Below are 14,099 nucleotides of genomic sequence, written 5' to 3' on the forward strand. Positions count from 1 at the left end.
ATTCTAAATGTGGTTCAAATAATAAAACAAATAATTTGCATCATCTGCATATAATAAACATTATTTGCATATTTTAGGCACATTCTTGCATGTTTTACAAAAATATGTGCATTAAAGTATGCATTATATTGGGCGTAAGGTAAACCTGAAAAAAGGCATTTCATTTATCAATAACGTGAATATTATATAAAATTTTAATAAAAATTTTCATATAAGTGCAACTCATTCCGTTTTCTATATATTCTATTTACGTACTCACATTTTTTAATTTTTTAAGTAATCTTTAGTGACGGAAAGTTCTTTAATAGTTTATACTATCAATTCAGATAAAAAAAATGGTACTTACATACTTTAAGTATAAAATCGGAACCAAGCTAGTTTATTCAGTAGAAAGTCATCTAAAATGAATACCTATACTTCGGTTTTGGTGATAGTTTTTGTAGCTACAGCTACAGCTTCTCCATTTTTAAACCAGACAAATCTTGGTGATAGTTGCACAATCTCAAAATGGGCAGACGTTAGTAATGTAGTGAAAAGTTGTACAAAAATCGTTGTTCAAAACTTGGCAGTACCTGCAGGAAAAACTCTGGAGCTGGATCTTAAATCAGGCACATCATTGACGTTTTCCGGAACCACCAGCTTTGGTTATGGAACCTATTGGGAAGGACCTTTGATTGTGATTAAAGGTAACAATATTCACGTTGCAGGAAACTCTGGATCCAAATTGGATGGTCAGGGTGCTCACTATTGGGATGGAAAAGGTGACAAAGGTAATAAGAAACCTAAATTCTTCAAAATACAAGCTACTGGTGGATCCACATTTAAAAATATCAATCTTCTTAATTGCCCTCATCAGTGTGTGTCCATTCAAAATTCAAAGCAGCTCACAATCAGCAACTGGAACATTGACGTATCAGCTGGTGACAAAAACAAGCTTGGACATAACACAGATGGTTTTGACATATCGGGATCTGACACAGTTAATTTTGAATATTGCAATGTACAGAATCAAGATGACTGTGTAGCAGTTAATTCTGGTAAGAACCTTCACTTTAATCACATGACATGCTCTGGTGGACATGGTCTTAGCTTATCCATTGGCATGAGTAAAACTGACTCTTCCAAAAACTATGCACAGAATATAACTTTTGAGAATTCCATTGTTAAAAACTCCAGAAATGCCATTCACATTAAAACACATACCGATGCCGCCACAGGATACATCAAAGACGTAACATACAGCAATATTCAAATCTCAGGTATTACTAATTATGGAATTAACGTTCAAGAAGATTATGCAAATGGTGGTAGTACTGGTCATGCTGGAAACAATATCCCGATATCTGGATTGAAAATGAACAAAATAACTGGCAGCATGACATCTAACAATGCCATGGCGGTTTATATCCTGTGTGGATCAAAGGGTTGCTCTAATTTTAACTGGTCTGGAGTTTCCATAAATGGAGCTAAGAAACAGAGTTCCTGCAGCTTTAAACCTAATGGTTATTCCTGTTAAAATGTTAGAGATAATTTGTTAGACTTATTCTAATAAAATATTTACTGTGTTTGTCAGTTTTTCTGTTCCAACTTTGATTAAAAATATAATTAGGAAGCCATAAGTAAGAAAAATATAATAGACAAAAGACTTTTAGGTAAACCTAATAAGTTTAAAATTATACTTAAGAAAATATTGTTCGTATTTAACTTCCCATGGCTGGCGCTTATAATCAGGACATTGCGGCTGGCGCGCGGAGTATTTGTCCGCATATATTTTTGTCAAACCTTTTGGCTAAAGTTAATTCTACTATTTTTGAAAATGATTTAGATAGATGTTAATTAACTATTTGAAAATGATAAAATACAGCTTGAGCATTTATTCTGAGTAAAATGTTATAAAATCTCAAAATATCTAATATCGGGTATACATTCTGAAAAAAAAAATTATTAAAAATTAAAACCACTTATTAAAATATAAAAGCTTTAATGTTTATTAAGAAAATACATATATATATATGTTTTAAATCCAATTAAGAAAATTATCCTCAAATAAATCTGGACAAGTATAAACAGTGTGTTCACCACACATAAATTTCCCATATTGTTTGCATTTGCGGCTGGTAGGTCTGTTTTTTATTCTGTCGCAAAAGTCACATCTGCCTCTACTACCTTCTGGAATTATGTCGAGGGTGATTTACAGGACCTACCTTAGTGATTTCTTTTATTCTCGCTGACACGATACGTGGTTTATTGGCTTGACAAGCACAAACGTTAAGCTACGGTTGAACCAGAGCGAATGCTAAATTGTGCAAAACCTGTCTTCGTTTTAAATTAATATCGGTATTATTACAATAGAAAAGGACCATGGAGTTTATACCAGCTATATTAAGCATGGAATAAAAACCTACTATTGGCCATCGTCAAGTATTTTTAGCGCAGTCATAGGCAGAACATAACTTGTCTACTGGGTCAACTCCTCCGTTTGTAGAATTGTAGACAAGAATCATTTCGGATTTCATTGAATCCTCATTAATTGTCTCGTCATGATGTAAACAAGACAGGAGGAGTACGTTTTTATTTTTTTTTGTATATAGGACACCAAAGTAATATCATCATACAAAGCAAACATGCTGGATCAAATAATAGGTCTGCTTATGGGTTTAGAAAATTCATGGGTAATTCCTTCTACACACTTACTTCCTTCTACTCTTACAATAAAAGTACGCAAGACTGCATACCTTGGACACATACTGAGAAATGGTGAATATAGTCTTCTGCAGGTCATCATGCAGGGTAGAGTCGATGGCAAAAATGGAATAGGTAGAAAGAGGAAGTCATGGCTGCGAAATATTCGAGACTGGACAAACATGACTGTAAACGAATTATTCCACGTTGCAAAAGAGAGAGAAACTTTTAAAAATGTGATCGTCAACCTCCGTTAATGGGGACGGCATAGGAAGAAGAAGAATTCCTTCTTATTCTTGTGTCACGTTTGTAATCACAAAGCAAGGTTTAAATTATTGGTATGCTTGAAAACCAATTGTCCGTAGTAATGTCCTGTTTTGTTCCTCTTAGAGGCGCACATAATCACTTTACCCCTTCCGATGAAGAATTACTCACAAGAACAGGACCTGGTGGTTGTTGCCTCAAATATGGCTTTAAATTTCAGATATAAAAGGTCTTGGAATCTGCTAGCGCAAAAATATTTTTAATCCATATTTATTTGGTTTGTTAGGTATATACTGTTTAAAACTACATCGACCTCTAAATGTCTCCAATTTTTAATCTATTGTGACGTATTCAAACGGCGTATAACCATTTTTGCAATTTACGTTTCGTTACTCGCACACGGTTTGTCAGACCGGTCCCATAAATAATTTCCAGTAACCCTGATTGTAGTGTTGATTTGGAATTGCTGCTCCATATACCCCTTCAGTTGTCGCTCAACTGTGGGTAAAGTATATGGCCAGTGTAAAAAAGAGTATTGTATTTTTTTATTAGGCAACATGGTCCGGTACACCGGGTGCGAAAATTGTGCACACATTTTTGTGCTTTGGTTCAGACATCGAAAGTTTTACCCAGTAAGGTGATATAAGTTCTTTTTATTATTTTTAATGTTTATATATTTGTATGTTTATAGGTATACAAATTGAGCATGTAAAAGAACAATCTGAATGTAGTGATACTGAACAAGAATTTGAAGACGATCAAACAGACGAAGAAGATGTTAGTTTCAGAAGGGAGCCGTAGTTTATAGGTAAAGATAAATTAACAAAGTTGAAAAAATATTGTCTATCCAAGAATTTAAGAACATGCAGTACCAATACATTTGAACGATTTCCAGCTATAAAAAAAATTGTTAGAACTCAATGAACACCTATTGACATCTGGACTTGCATTTTTGACGAAGAAATACTAAATCCAGTTGTTGACTGTACAAATATAAAAATTGAGAGAGAAATTATAGATGATTACAACAGACAAAGAGATGAGAAACTTATCGACATTGCCGAAATTAAAGTCCTAATTGGTCTTCTTTATCTTACTAAGATATTAGAAAAGCAAACCACATTAATTTAAAGGATTTTTGAAAAACAGATAGTACTGGCAATAAAACTTTTCTGCTTGTAATGAGTAAGCCTAGATTTTAATTTTTTTGCAGTGTTTGCGATTGGATAACATCCACACAAGGAATGAAAGAATACAAATATATAAGCTGGTTCCAATACGAACATTGCTAAAAAATGTAACTCAACATTAAATAATGCTATTATTATTCTGCTTATGTTACCATTGAAGAGAAACTAGAAGCTTTTAGAGGAAAATGCAGTTTCAGGCAGTACATTCCTATTCTCCGTTCATAAATTGTTGAGAGCACGAAATGTGCCTCAAACTCATAAAACGGTCGTAAACCATAGGCGTTCCTGAGGTGTTTATTCATTAAATAATATTATAATATTTTTTAATACTGTTATATATATATATATATATATATATATATATATATATATATATATATATATATATATATATATATATATATATATATATAATATTAATAATATTTTAATACTAATATATTTAGCAAAAAACAATTAAAACTTTCACGGCTAATGTTATGTAATTATATTATATTATTAAAAATAAGAATTTACCCATTAACAATTTTGTAAATAAGAATACCTTATCTCTTTGGATATTTCAATACTAATCTTCGCGTTTAATCACTTTACTAGAAAACCTGGAATTCATATCCGAAGGTACTATTCGTTGCAAGATAATTAGGGAATTCCCCAGATTTTTAATAATATAATGGGTATGCTTTGGCCACGTGCCTCGTTTGTTCAGTTTATATTCGAAACTTAACGTAAAAGGGTGAAGTTATTAGGAACGAAAAAAGTACGTTTTTGATCTCATGTAATTTACGGCTCGTTGGTGTGTCCGCGTCTACGGCAGTAATTAGCGTCTCGAATATTTCTTTTGCGAATTATATGCTGTGCGTGAGTGATTTTTTATTCCATATACCTACGAACATATACGTACCTTTCGCTTGTGCTCGTTTTGTTGGATTGTTTGTGATGGCTTCATCATCATCAAGTTTTACACCGGTACTGTTGCGTACAGTCAGTAAGTCTGTCTATTCACCAAGAGAGAAGACTATTGTGCTGAATGTTCACGATCCTCTGGTTTCTTAGAATCCCACAAACACTGTTCGCAACATAGTCGAAAGTTGTGCCAACATGACTGGAGTAGGAGAGTCAACTATATATAGGTTCCTATCAGAAAGAAAAAAACACGGTATAGCTAACCCAAACACAAACAAACACTTAAAGAGAGGGAAAAAGCCTATTAAAATTGATGAATTTGCCAAAAATGGTATTCGAAGGAAAATTCATGGATTTTTTTTTTTCAAAAAAGAAATACCAAACCTAAACAAAATTTTACAAGAAGTTAGAGACGACCCGGATTTGCCTCATATCGAACGAACTTAATTGTGGCAAGTTTTAAAAGAATTAAATTTCCGGTGGGAGAAATCAGACCGAAAATCACTTCTGATTGACCGGGAGGAGATAATATGTTGGAGAAGAAATTATCTAAGATCCATACGAAAATTTCGGGCTGAAGGAAGGCCCATCTTCTGGGTAAACTCAGGTCATACTCTAAAAAAAATTTGGTCAGATAAAAATATATTAAGCTCCAGGCAAGCCTTTATGGAAGGTTGGTCTACTGGTATCTCCCCACCTTCTGGTAAAGGCAGTAGATTAATAATTTCTCACATTGGCAGTGAAAAAGGATTTGTTAAGCATGGTTTGTTGGAATTTCAGTCCAAAAGCAGAAAAGACTATCACGAGGAGATGACAGCTGATGTTTTCGAAGAGTATTTTGAGCAGATGATTGAACACATACCACCAAATTCAATTATAGTATTAGATAATGCACCTTATCATTCACGACTAGTAGAAAAACTTCCAACGACTGCTTGGAAGAAACAGGATATTCTTGACTGGCTGCGGAATAAGTATCTGCCTTACGAAGATGGAATGGTAAAAGCAGAACTTCTAAAAATTGCCCGGCAGCACAAATCTAAGTTCAAGAAATATGTAGTTGACAAAATGGCGGAAAGGCGAAACATTACAGTCCTTAGACTTCCACCCTACCACTGCGAAATAAATCCAATTGAACTCATTTGGGCACAAATGAAAAGTTATATGGCTAGAAAAAATAATTTATATAAAATACAAGCTGTACGTGAATTGTTATACGAGTCTTTACAACATATTACAGAACAAAACTGGAAAGATGCAGTAAGGCATGTAATAGAAGAAGAACAAAAAATGTAGGATCTTGATAACATAATTGATGCGACCGTAGAGACACAACCACTAATTATTAACCCTCAAGATGACTCGGATTCCGAAGTTGATCCTATTTATTTTGAATTTGAATAGTTTTCTAATCGTAATTATATAAGGTAAGTAATAATAGTTGTAATCGTAAGGTATTAAAGGGGAAAGGCGCAAAATGTCGCCTGTCAAAATGTTCAATGTGTTTTATATGTATATATAAGTATATATTTATATGTATTTACATATATTAAAATTTAAAGGCAGAATGAAATATTTTTTAGAATAAATAAAAAGTTTCTTTTGCATGCAATATTTTCAATTAAAAATTATACTATATTTTCTCTTTTATTTTCATCCCTGTTACATAATATAGTAAAATAAACATTGTAGAAGTTTTCAGCGACTTTCTGCCCTGAGTAATAATGTAATCTTTCATTCTGCGCTTAAATTTTTCAAAAATATTTATTAGTTTTCTCCAGATTCGAAAATATTGGATACATTTAAAACACATTGGAAATTTTGCCAGGCGACATTTGGCGCCTTTTTCCTTAATTAAATAAATGTATCTTTTACAAATGGCAAGAAACTTTTTATTTTTGAATAAAATAAATAGGTTTTATTAAAAAATACAATTTACATAAGTACAATTTAAAAAATATATTTATTTAGTTAAAATAAATGTTTCAATCATATACTCTACGACACTGGTCGTTCATCTCTAACCATTCAAAATACCCCCGTAATAGGATTATAAGGTATTGTATTCCTTCAGATTTAAGGTGGGTTAGTCGAAAACGTCTTAAACCGTCAGTTTTAGGTTGGTTTTTACTATTAAATCGTATTACCTATCCTCTCTGTATTTCAGTTTTCTAATTAGGGTTAAACTTGTAGTGAGCTATCAACAAATTGTGAACCGACTGTAGCAAGCCGAATGATATGGCATAAATTTTTTTTAAAACTTCCATTTCCAAGCAGTTCTATACTAGCCACTTAGAAGTGTACGTGACAAAACAACCAAATGGCCCTTTTCAAGTTAGTAAAGCGACTTAAGACGTAGTAGAAAGACTTTATGAACATATTTATAAACATAATTGGAATGTTTGTTGTGTATTGAATTAATCTCTTTAATTAATGGATCACTATGAAAACTAGTTAACTTTTCATTAAAGTAATATAATGTTGGAACAAACGCATATCTAGAAATTGTTAGGATTAGATATGCAGTAAGTAAGATAATTGTACACAATTTTCAAAAAAAAAACACAATTAAAAAATATTACTAACCCATATTTTTGAACCCGGTCTTGTACACCGAGCGCGAGTATTAAGTCACAGAAAATTGGCGCGAGTAACGGAAGATTAAAAGTAAACACTTAAAAAATCTCTCGTATTAGACCAAATGTATCTGATAGCTTTCTTTCCTCACGTGAATCTATAGCATCAAACCTTAGGTGTTGTAGTTAAAATTTAAATCGGTACCTGGACATTGTTAGTCGAAACTTCTCATTTCCTGTACCGTCTTTATTCCAAAGTTCATTTGTGCTTAACCTGTCACTTTTCGAAACACCTGCCAAATAGAGTAAACCAATAAAAACACGAACTTCTAAAGCATCTGTTTCCTCTGCATTTCTCTCTCGATTATAGTTTTCTTGGGAGTGTCTAATATGTTTGTTTGTACATTCAACAATAATGCACCTTTAGCTCCTGGTAAACGCATAAATTGTCCAATATATGTCCTAGGAGGACAAGGAATTTGTCCTCCTAGGCCATATATTTGGCCATTTAATTAAACAAAGCGATAGCAGCTTTGGTAATAGATTTAATATTGCAAAATCCAGGCTATAAATATTTTTCGGTCAGCCTGTATGTTAATCTTTATATTACTGAATGAAGAATTAATCAACTTTTGAAATAAGTTTGAAATAAGCTATCACGCAATCCTTTTCTCAATGAAACAAAATAAACGATTACGTGATCAGGTCCAAATGGATAACCTCAGCCATTTACGCGAAAAAAATCTTAATGTAAAAATAAATGTAGACCTACTTTGGAATTTGTCTCCAAGTTCGCCTATTCTCTGAAAAATAAATGAATTCCATAATTTTACCCCTCACTGTATATATCTAAATGCATTACCGGCTTACATGATAAATCGATAAGTCAAAATATCTTAGTGTCTATTAGTAGGGGTAGTTAAGTAGTAAATATTAACATTTGAAACTCAAAATATTTCTAAACAAAAATTGGAAAACAAACACCGTTAAATAAAATCAATTTTTATTTAAATAATATTAAAGACACCATAAATTATTAACAAGAATAACCGTTAGGCTTGAAACTACAGGAACTTTGCTTCTTAGCTCCACTTATTGAAACTCCAGACCAGTTAAAATTGGAACAGCCCTTTGATCCACAAAGAATATAAACAGCCATGGCATTGTTAGATGTCATGCTTCCAGTTATTTTGTTCATTTTTAATCCAGATATCGGGATATTGTTTCCAGCATGACCAGTACTACCACCATTTGCATAATCTTCTTGAACGTTAATGCCATAATTAGTGATACCTGAGATTTGAATGTTACTATAGGTTACGTCTTTTATGTATCCTGTGGCGGCATCAGTATGTGTTTTGATGTGAATGGCATTTCTGGAGTTTTTAACAATGGAATTTTCAAAAGTTATATTCTGTGCGTAGTTTTTGGAAGAATCAGTTTTACTCATACCAATGGACAAGCTAAGACCATGGCCACCAGAACAAGTCATGTGATTAAAATGAAGATTCTTACCAGAATTAACAGCTACGCAATCATCTTGATTTTGTACAGTACAATATTCAAAATTAACTGTGTCAGATCCCGATATATCAAAACCATCTGTGTTATGTCCAAGACTGTTTTTGTCTCCAGCCGATACGTCAATGTTCCAGTTGCTAATCGTAAGTTGTTTTGAATTTTGAATGGATACACACTGATGAGGGCAATTTAATAGATTGATATTTTTGAAAGTGGATCCGCCAGTAGCTTGTATTTTGAAGAACTTAGGTTTCTTATTACCTTTATCACCTTTTCCATCCCAATAGTGGGCACCCTGACCATCAAGTTTGGATCCAGAGTTTCCTGCGACATGAATATTGTCACCTTTAATTATAATTAAAGGTCCCTCCCAATACGTTCCATATCCAAAGCTGGTGGTTCCGGAAAACGTCAACGATGTGCCTGATTTAAGGTCCAGTTCCAGAGTTTTTCCTGCAGGTACTGCCAAGTTTTGAACAACGATTTTGGTACAACTTTTTACTACATTACTAACGTCTGCCCATTTAGAGATTGTGCAGCTGTCACCAAGATTTGTCTGGTTTAAAAATGGAGAAGCTGTAGCTACAGCTACAAAAACTGTCACTAAAATTGAAATATATGTATTCATTTTAGATAACTTTCTACTGAAAAATCTAGTTCGGGTACTATTTTATACCTTCAAATTTTTCAAGTACACCATTTTTTTATTCGCTATCATAGTATAAACTAAGTTTTTCTCCGTAACTTAAAATTAACAATTGCTTGTGACGTAATAGGTTTGACTTAAATAGTTTTATCATAAAAAGATTTAAAAATAGTACCTTCCAATGATAAGTACAAAACAGACTATCTAGATAAGATTTTTAATTAAAGTTCATAATAGATGTAACTTATTAATGTAAAAAATATCATGATATTCTAAAAAATAAAAAGATGGTACAGTTTTCGGTTCAGTAAGATTTATGCTAATGTTCTCTGTATTATTAAAATTTAAATAATATTTTTGAAATTGAATATAGTAATTTTATTATTTTTTTATTATTTGTATTTTAAACAAATTATATTATATTACAATAATTTAATAAATTAACATTTTTGCTCCTAACGCCCCTTTTAACAAAGGATACGTTGTTTTCCTTTGACAAACTTGTCAATTTCAGAAGAAATTAGTCTGCCACCTGCAAAACTTTGTATTTACCGTATAAGACAAACTGAGTTAAATCCGTAAAATAGTTTCGAAACACAATTCAGATCTATTTTTCACGTTGAGAACGCCTATGAATAACTGTTCTGATGAGCTTTGTTAAAGCGAGGTACGTGTGGGCAGATGCATGGACGATTTGTGCGTGAAATGGGGTCTTTGCTGTCTTTTTCATTTAATTCGGATCTGCTCTGTGTGAGTGCGGGGGGCCAGTTCGCTGGCGATTTCTGCTTAGTTGAAACAGATACATAGACGATTTGTACGTGAAATGGAATCTTTACTGTCTTTTTCATTTTATTCGGATCTACTCTGTATGAGTACAAGAAACCAATTCGCTAACGATTTCTGCTTAGTTGAGGAGACATGTCGTGGAGTGCAAATTTTGGGTTCCCCATGTCTCTATTAACATCTTTATCAACGTCTGTTATACCTTGCATTTATAGAAGGTTCAGATTAAAGCAGAAATCTGAATTGTGTTTCGAAACTATTTTACGGATTTAGTATCAGATGTCGCTATTGCGTCCGTTTCGAAGCCATTTTATCGTTGCTTCCCAAAGACAGGGAAGATCTATTTTTCACGTTGAGAACGCCTATGAATAACTGTTCTGATGAGCTTTATTAAAGCGAAATACGTATAAACAGATACATAGACGATTTGTACGTGAAATGGAATCTTTACTGTCTTTTTCATTTTACAAACTGAGTTATTTCCAAAACACCTCAGATTTAATAAATGGCACTTTTTTTGTGATAGATAAATGCTTTATTAGGTAAAATATTATAATTTTTTTTCTAGAAAGTTATTGTTTTTGCTAGTAAAGGAAAAAAAAATTGAAAATACCGAGTTTTGCAAGTGAATTATGTAAATACAGATTTAGGCAACTAATATTTTTTGAAAATACATGATATAATGATACATGTTTTAATAATAAATATAATAATAACCATTAACGATATTAGTGGTTCTTGGATTAGTCTGTTTTCCAAACCAAGTGTGTTAAGAATAAGGAAGAAAGCATGTGGAAGTAAACTTTTAGTCAACAGTTTATTTTTATCCCAAGTACGAAAGCTCTAACAAATTATCTGTATATATTTATAATAATTCCTAAACTCTAAGTTCCTCTGGGTTCTCATCATTAATATGATCATTTTCTGCAGCACTCTCGTTATTATTTGTCAGTACGACAGTAGCCATTATTTTATAAAATGTGAGATCCGGCTGGTCTCTCCAATTTTCACCAAAATGTTTTCCTAGGGAGAGTGTCTATGAACGATTTATCTCCTTTTACTAAACATTTCAACTGTTGTAATTTAGGTTTTAATGAAGAAATCTTTTTCCATTTTCGTATTATAGACTTGCTGAACCCTATGCTAGAAAGATAAAAGATATTTCGTCTCATCGTGACCATAATATGATCTTTATCCTTAGATAGTATAAATCTTTTCGATGCATTACATTTTTTTAAAATGCTGCTGGGAAAGTTTTTGAAAAACAACTTTACTTGTCTTTTTACAGTCTGATATCGGCCAGTCTCTTTACCAAGTTTTTTACCATCAAATTTGAATATTTTCCAATTATCTCTTCATATTCTTTTCTGTTTATTACAAGATCCATCTTTTTATCGTCCTTTTTACCATACCGAAAATCCTTTCTAGTGGCAAAAAGAAATGACCAATAACAGGAAAGGTAAATTCCACTGCCTTGATGTAAACAGATGCTTCATTAACAAATCAGTAGATTATCATAGACATTATAATGCTCTTTTGGTTCTGTCCACCACATCTATCTGCAAATAGAACTTTTTCGATTTGATTTTAAAAGTTAAATTTTATGAGAGTATCATGTATAGCAAAGGCAACAGCATTTAAATCTTTTGGATGTTCATACTCCAGCCAAACATATGACGTCACATTTGCAGAAGAAAGATGGGTGTTTTGTGTTTAAATACAAAATATCAACAAACATAAAAACAAGGGTTGAAATTTCACAAAAAAAATAAAACTATTCAACAGATGTCCAACATAAACTGAAACTATTGTCCGTTTGCTTCCTTATTTTCTTCTACACTACACACAACGCATAATCCGGTTAAATGTTTCAAACACATATATTTGCAACAGCCTACAAAGAAACCGAGTTTTGCGGTTTTTTTCACTACTGCAGAACGCATCTTCCATACACATGATTCTGGATATGTTGATTTCTTGTCGGCATGCCACAAATTTCCACTAACCTTATACGAATTGTCTTTGAAATATTTTGTTCTCGGGCTCGTCTGCGAATATTTTCGTCAATGACTTGAAAACCTAAGTCTTCCAAAAATTTTCGTCTGGGAATGCGTGTGTCTGTATTCGATTTGTATATAATGTAGAAATTTATTCCAGCGACATTCAAACAACTGTAAAATTGACCATTTGCCAGCGACAAGTTGCTCTAGCGCAATTGTATGCCGCACAAAGTTTGTCCATGACATCCACGCCTCCTTTAGTCTTATTATAATTTATGATTATTTCTGGTTTACCTCTTGCATTATCATTGTTGTCTTTGTATTCAAAATAATATGCGCATTTGAGTTTTAGCGCACAAAATCTACTACGTCGGTGTCCGGGACCGTACGTTATCACTCAAAGGTTAATAGAAGACGTATTGGATCGGTTACAAGGCGCAGATTGTTTAAGCACAATAGACCTCAAGAATGGATTTTTTCATATACCCATAGAGGTATTCTTCTTCTTCTTCTTCTAATGGCGCTATAACCCTTTGTGAGTCTTGGCCTGCTTAACAATGTTCTTCCATTCTGCCCTGTCGGATACTTTCCTTCGCCACTGCCTGATGTTCATGGTTTTAAGATCCCTCTCTACGTCGTCTATCCATCTTTTACGGGGCCTTCCTCTTGTTCTGTTTCCTTGGGGCTTCCATCTCTGGACTACTTTTACAGCTCGATTATCTGGCATTATTTCTAGATGACCAAGCCAGTTTAGTCTTTGTGATTTTACAAATCTGACAATATCTGCGCTCTGCATTAGTTCATCCAGCTCGTGGTTCATTTTAATTCTCCACGAACTATCGCTGCATTGGGTTGGTCCAAATATCTTCCTTAGTATTTTGCGCTCAAATATTCTTAGTTGATTTTCATCAGTGGTTGAGAGGGTCCACGTTTCACATCCATATGTGACCACTGGTCTAATTACTGTTTTATAGATTCTCAGCTTAGACTCACGATTCAGTAACTTACTTTTCATTAAGTCTTTGTATGCATAAAAGCACTTATTACCGCTAAGAATCAGTGGTTTTATTTCTTGACTAATGTTGTTGTTGTCATTTATTATTGAGCCTAGGTAGGGAAAAGCGGAGGCATATTTGTAGGTATGGTTGTCTACCTTCAGATTCTCATGTTCATTCGATTTTGTGCACTCCATATATTTTGTTTTGCTTTCATTTATATATAGACCAAACGTAGCAGCTTCTCGTTTCAGTTCTATGACTTTTTCGCTCAATACCCTTTTGTTGCGGCTTATTATGGCAACATCATCCGCATATGCGCATATTTGCATATATCTTGTATTAATACAGCCGTTTACATCCAGTTTTCTAACAACAGCTTCTAAAGTTAGATTAAAAAGTGTTGTTGATAAGGCATCCCCTTGTCTAACTCCATTTTCAATATCAAAGGCCTGCGTCATATCTCCATCTATTCTCACCATAGCTTTGGAACCCTCCAGAGTCATTCGTATAAGTTTAACCAACTTATTGGGTAT

The 14,099-nt window shown here is 33.1% G+C and overlaps 2 protein-coding genes across 2 annotated transcripts; one reads left to right on the forward strand and one right to left on the reverse strand.

Annotated features, from left to right (window-relative positions):
• The first annotated feature begins 382 nt into the window (after positions 1-382).
• Positions 383-1,565, forward strand: LOC140438394 (polygalacturonase-like). The gene has a single exon (XM_072528078.1). The coding sequence runs from the start codon at positions 404-406 to the stop codon at positions 1,514-1,516; it is 1,113 nt and encodes a 370-aa protein (XP_072384179.1). The 5' UTR covers positions 383-403; the 3' UTR covers positions 1,517-1,565.
• Positions 1,566-8,604: 7,039 nt separating this feature from the next.
• On the reverse strand, positions 8,605-9,793 carry LOC140438404 (polygalacturonase-like). The gene has a single exon (XM_072528087.1). It carries the CDS (start codon positions 9,765-9,767, stop codon positions 8,655-8,657), a length of 1,113 nt encoding a protein of 370 aa, XP_072384188.1. The 5' UTR covers positions 9,768-9,793; the 3' UTR covers positions 8,605-8,654.
• Positions 9,794-14,099: the final 4,306 nt, after the last annotated feature.

Source organism: Diabrotica undecimpunctata, chromosome 1, assembly GCF_040954645.1.
Source record: "Diabrotica undecimpunctata isolate CICGRU chromosome 1, icDiaUnde3, whole genome shotgun sequence".
In the NCBI taxonomy this organism is placed as follows: Eukaryota; Metazoa; Arthropoda; class Insecta; order Coleoptera; family Chrysomelidae; genus Diabrotica; species Diabrotica undecimpunctata.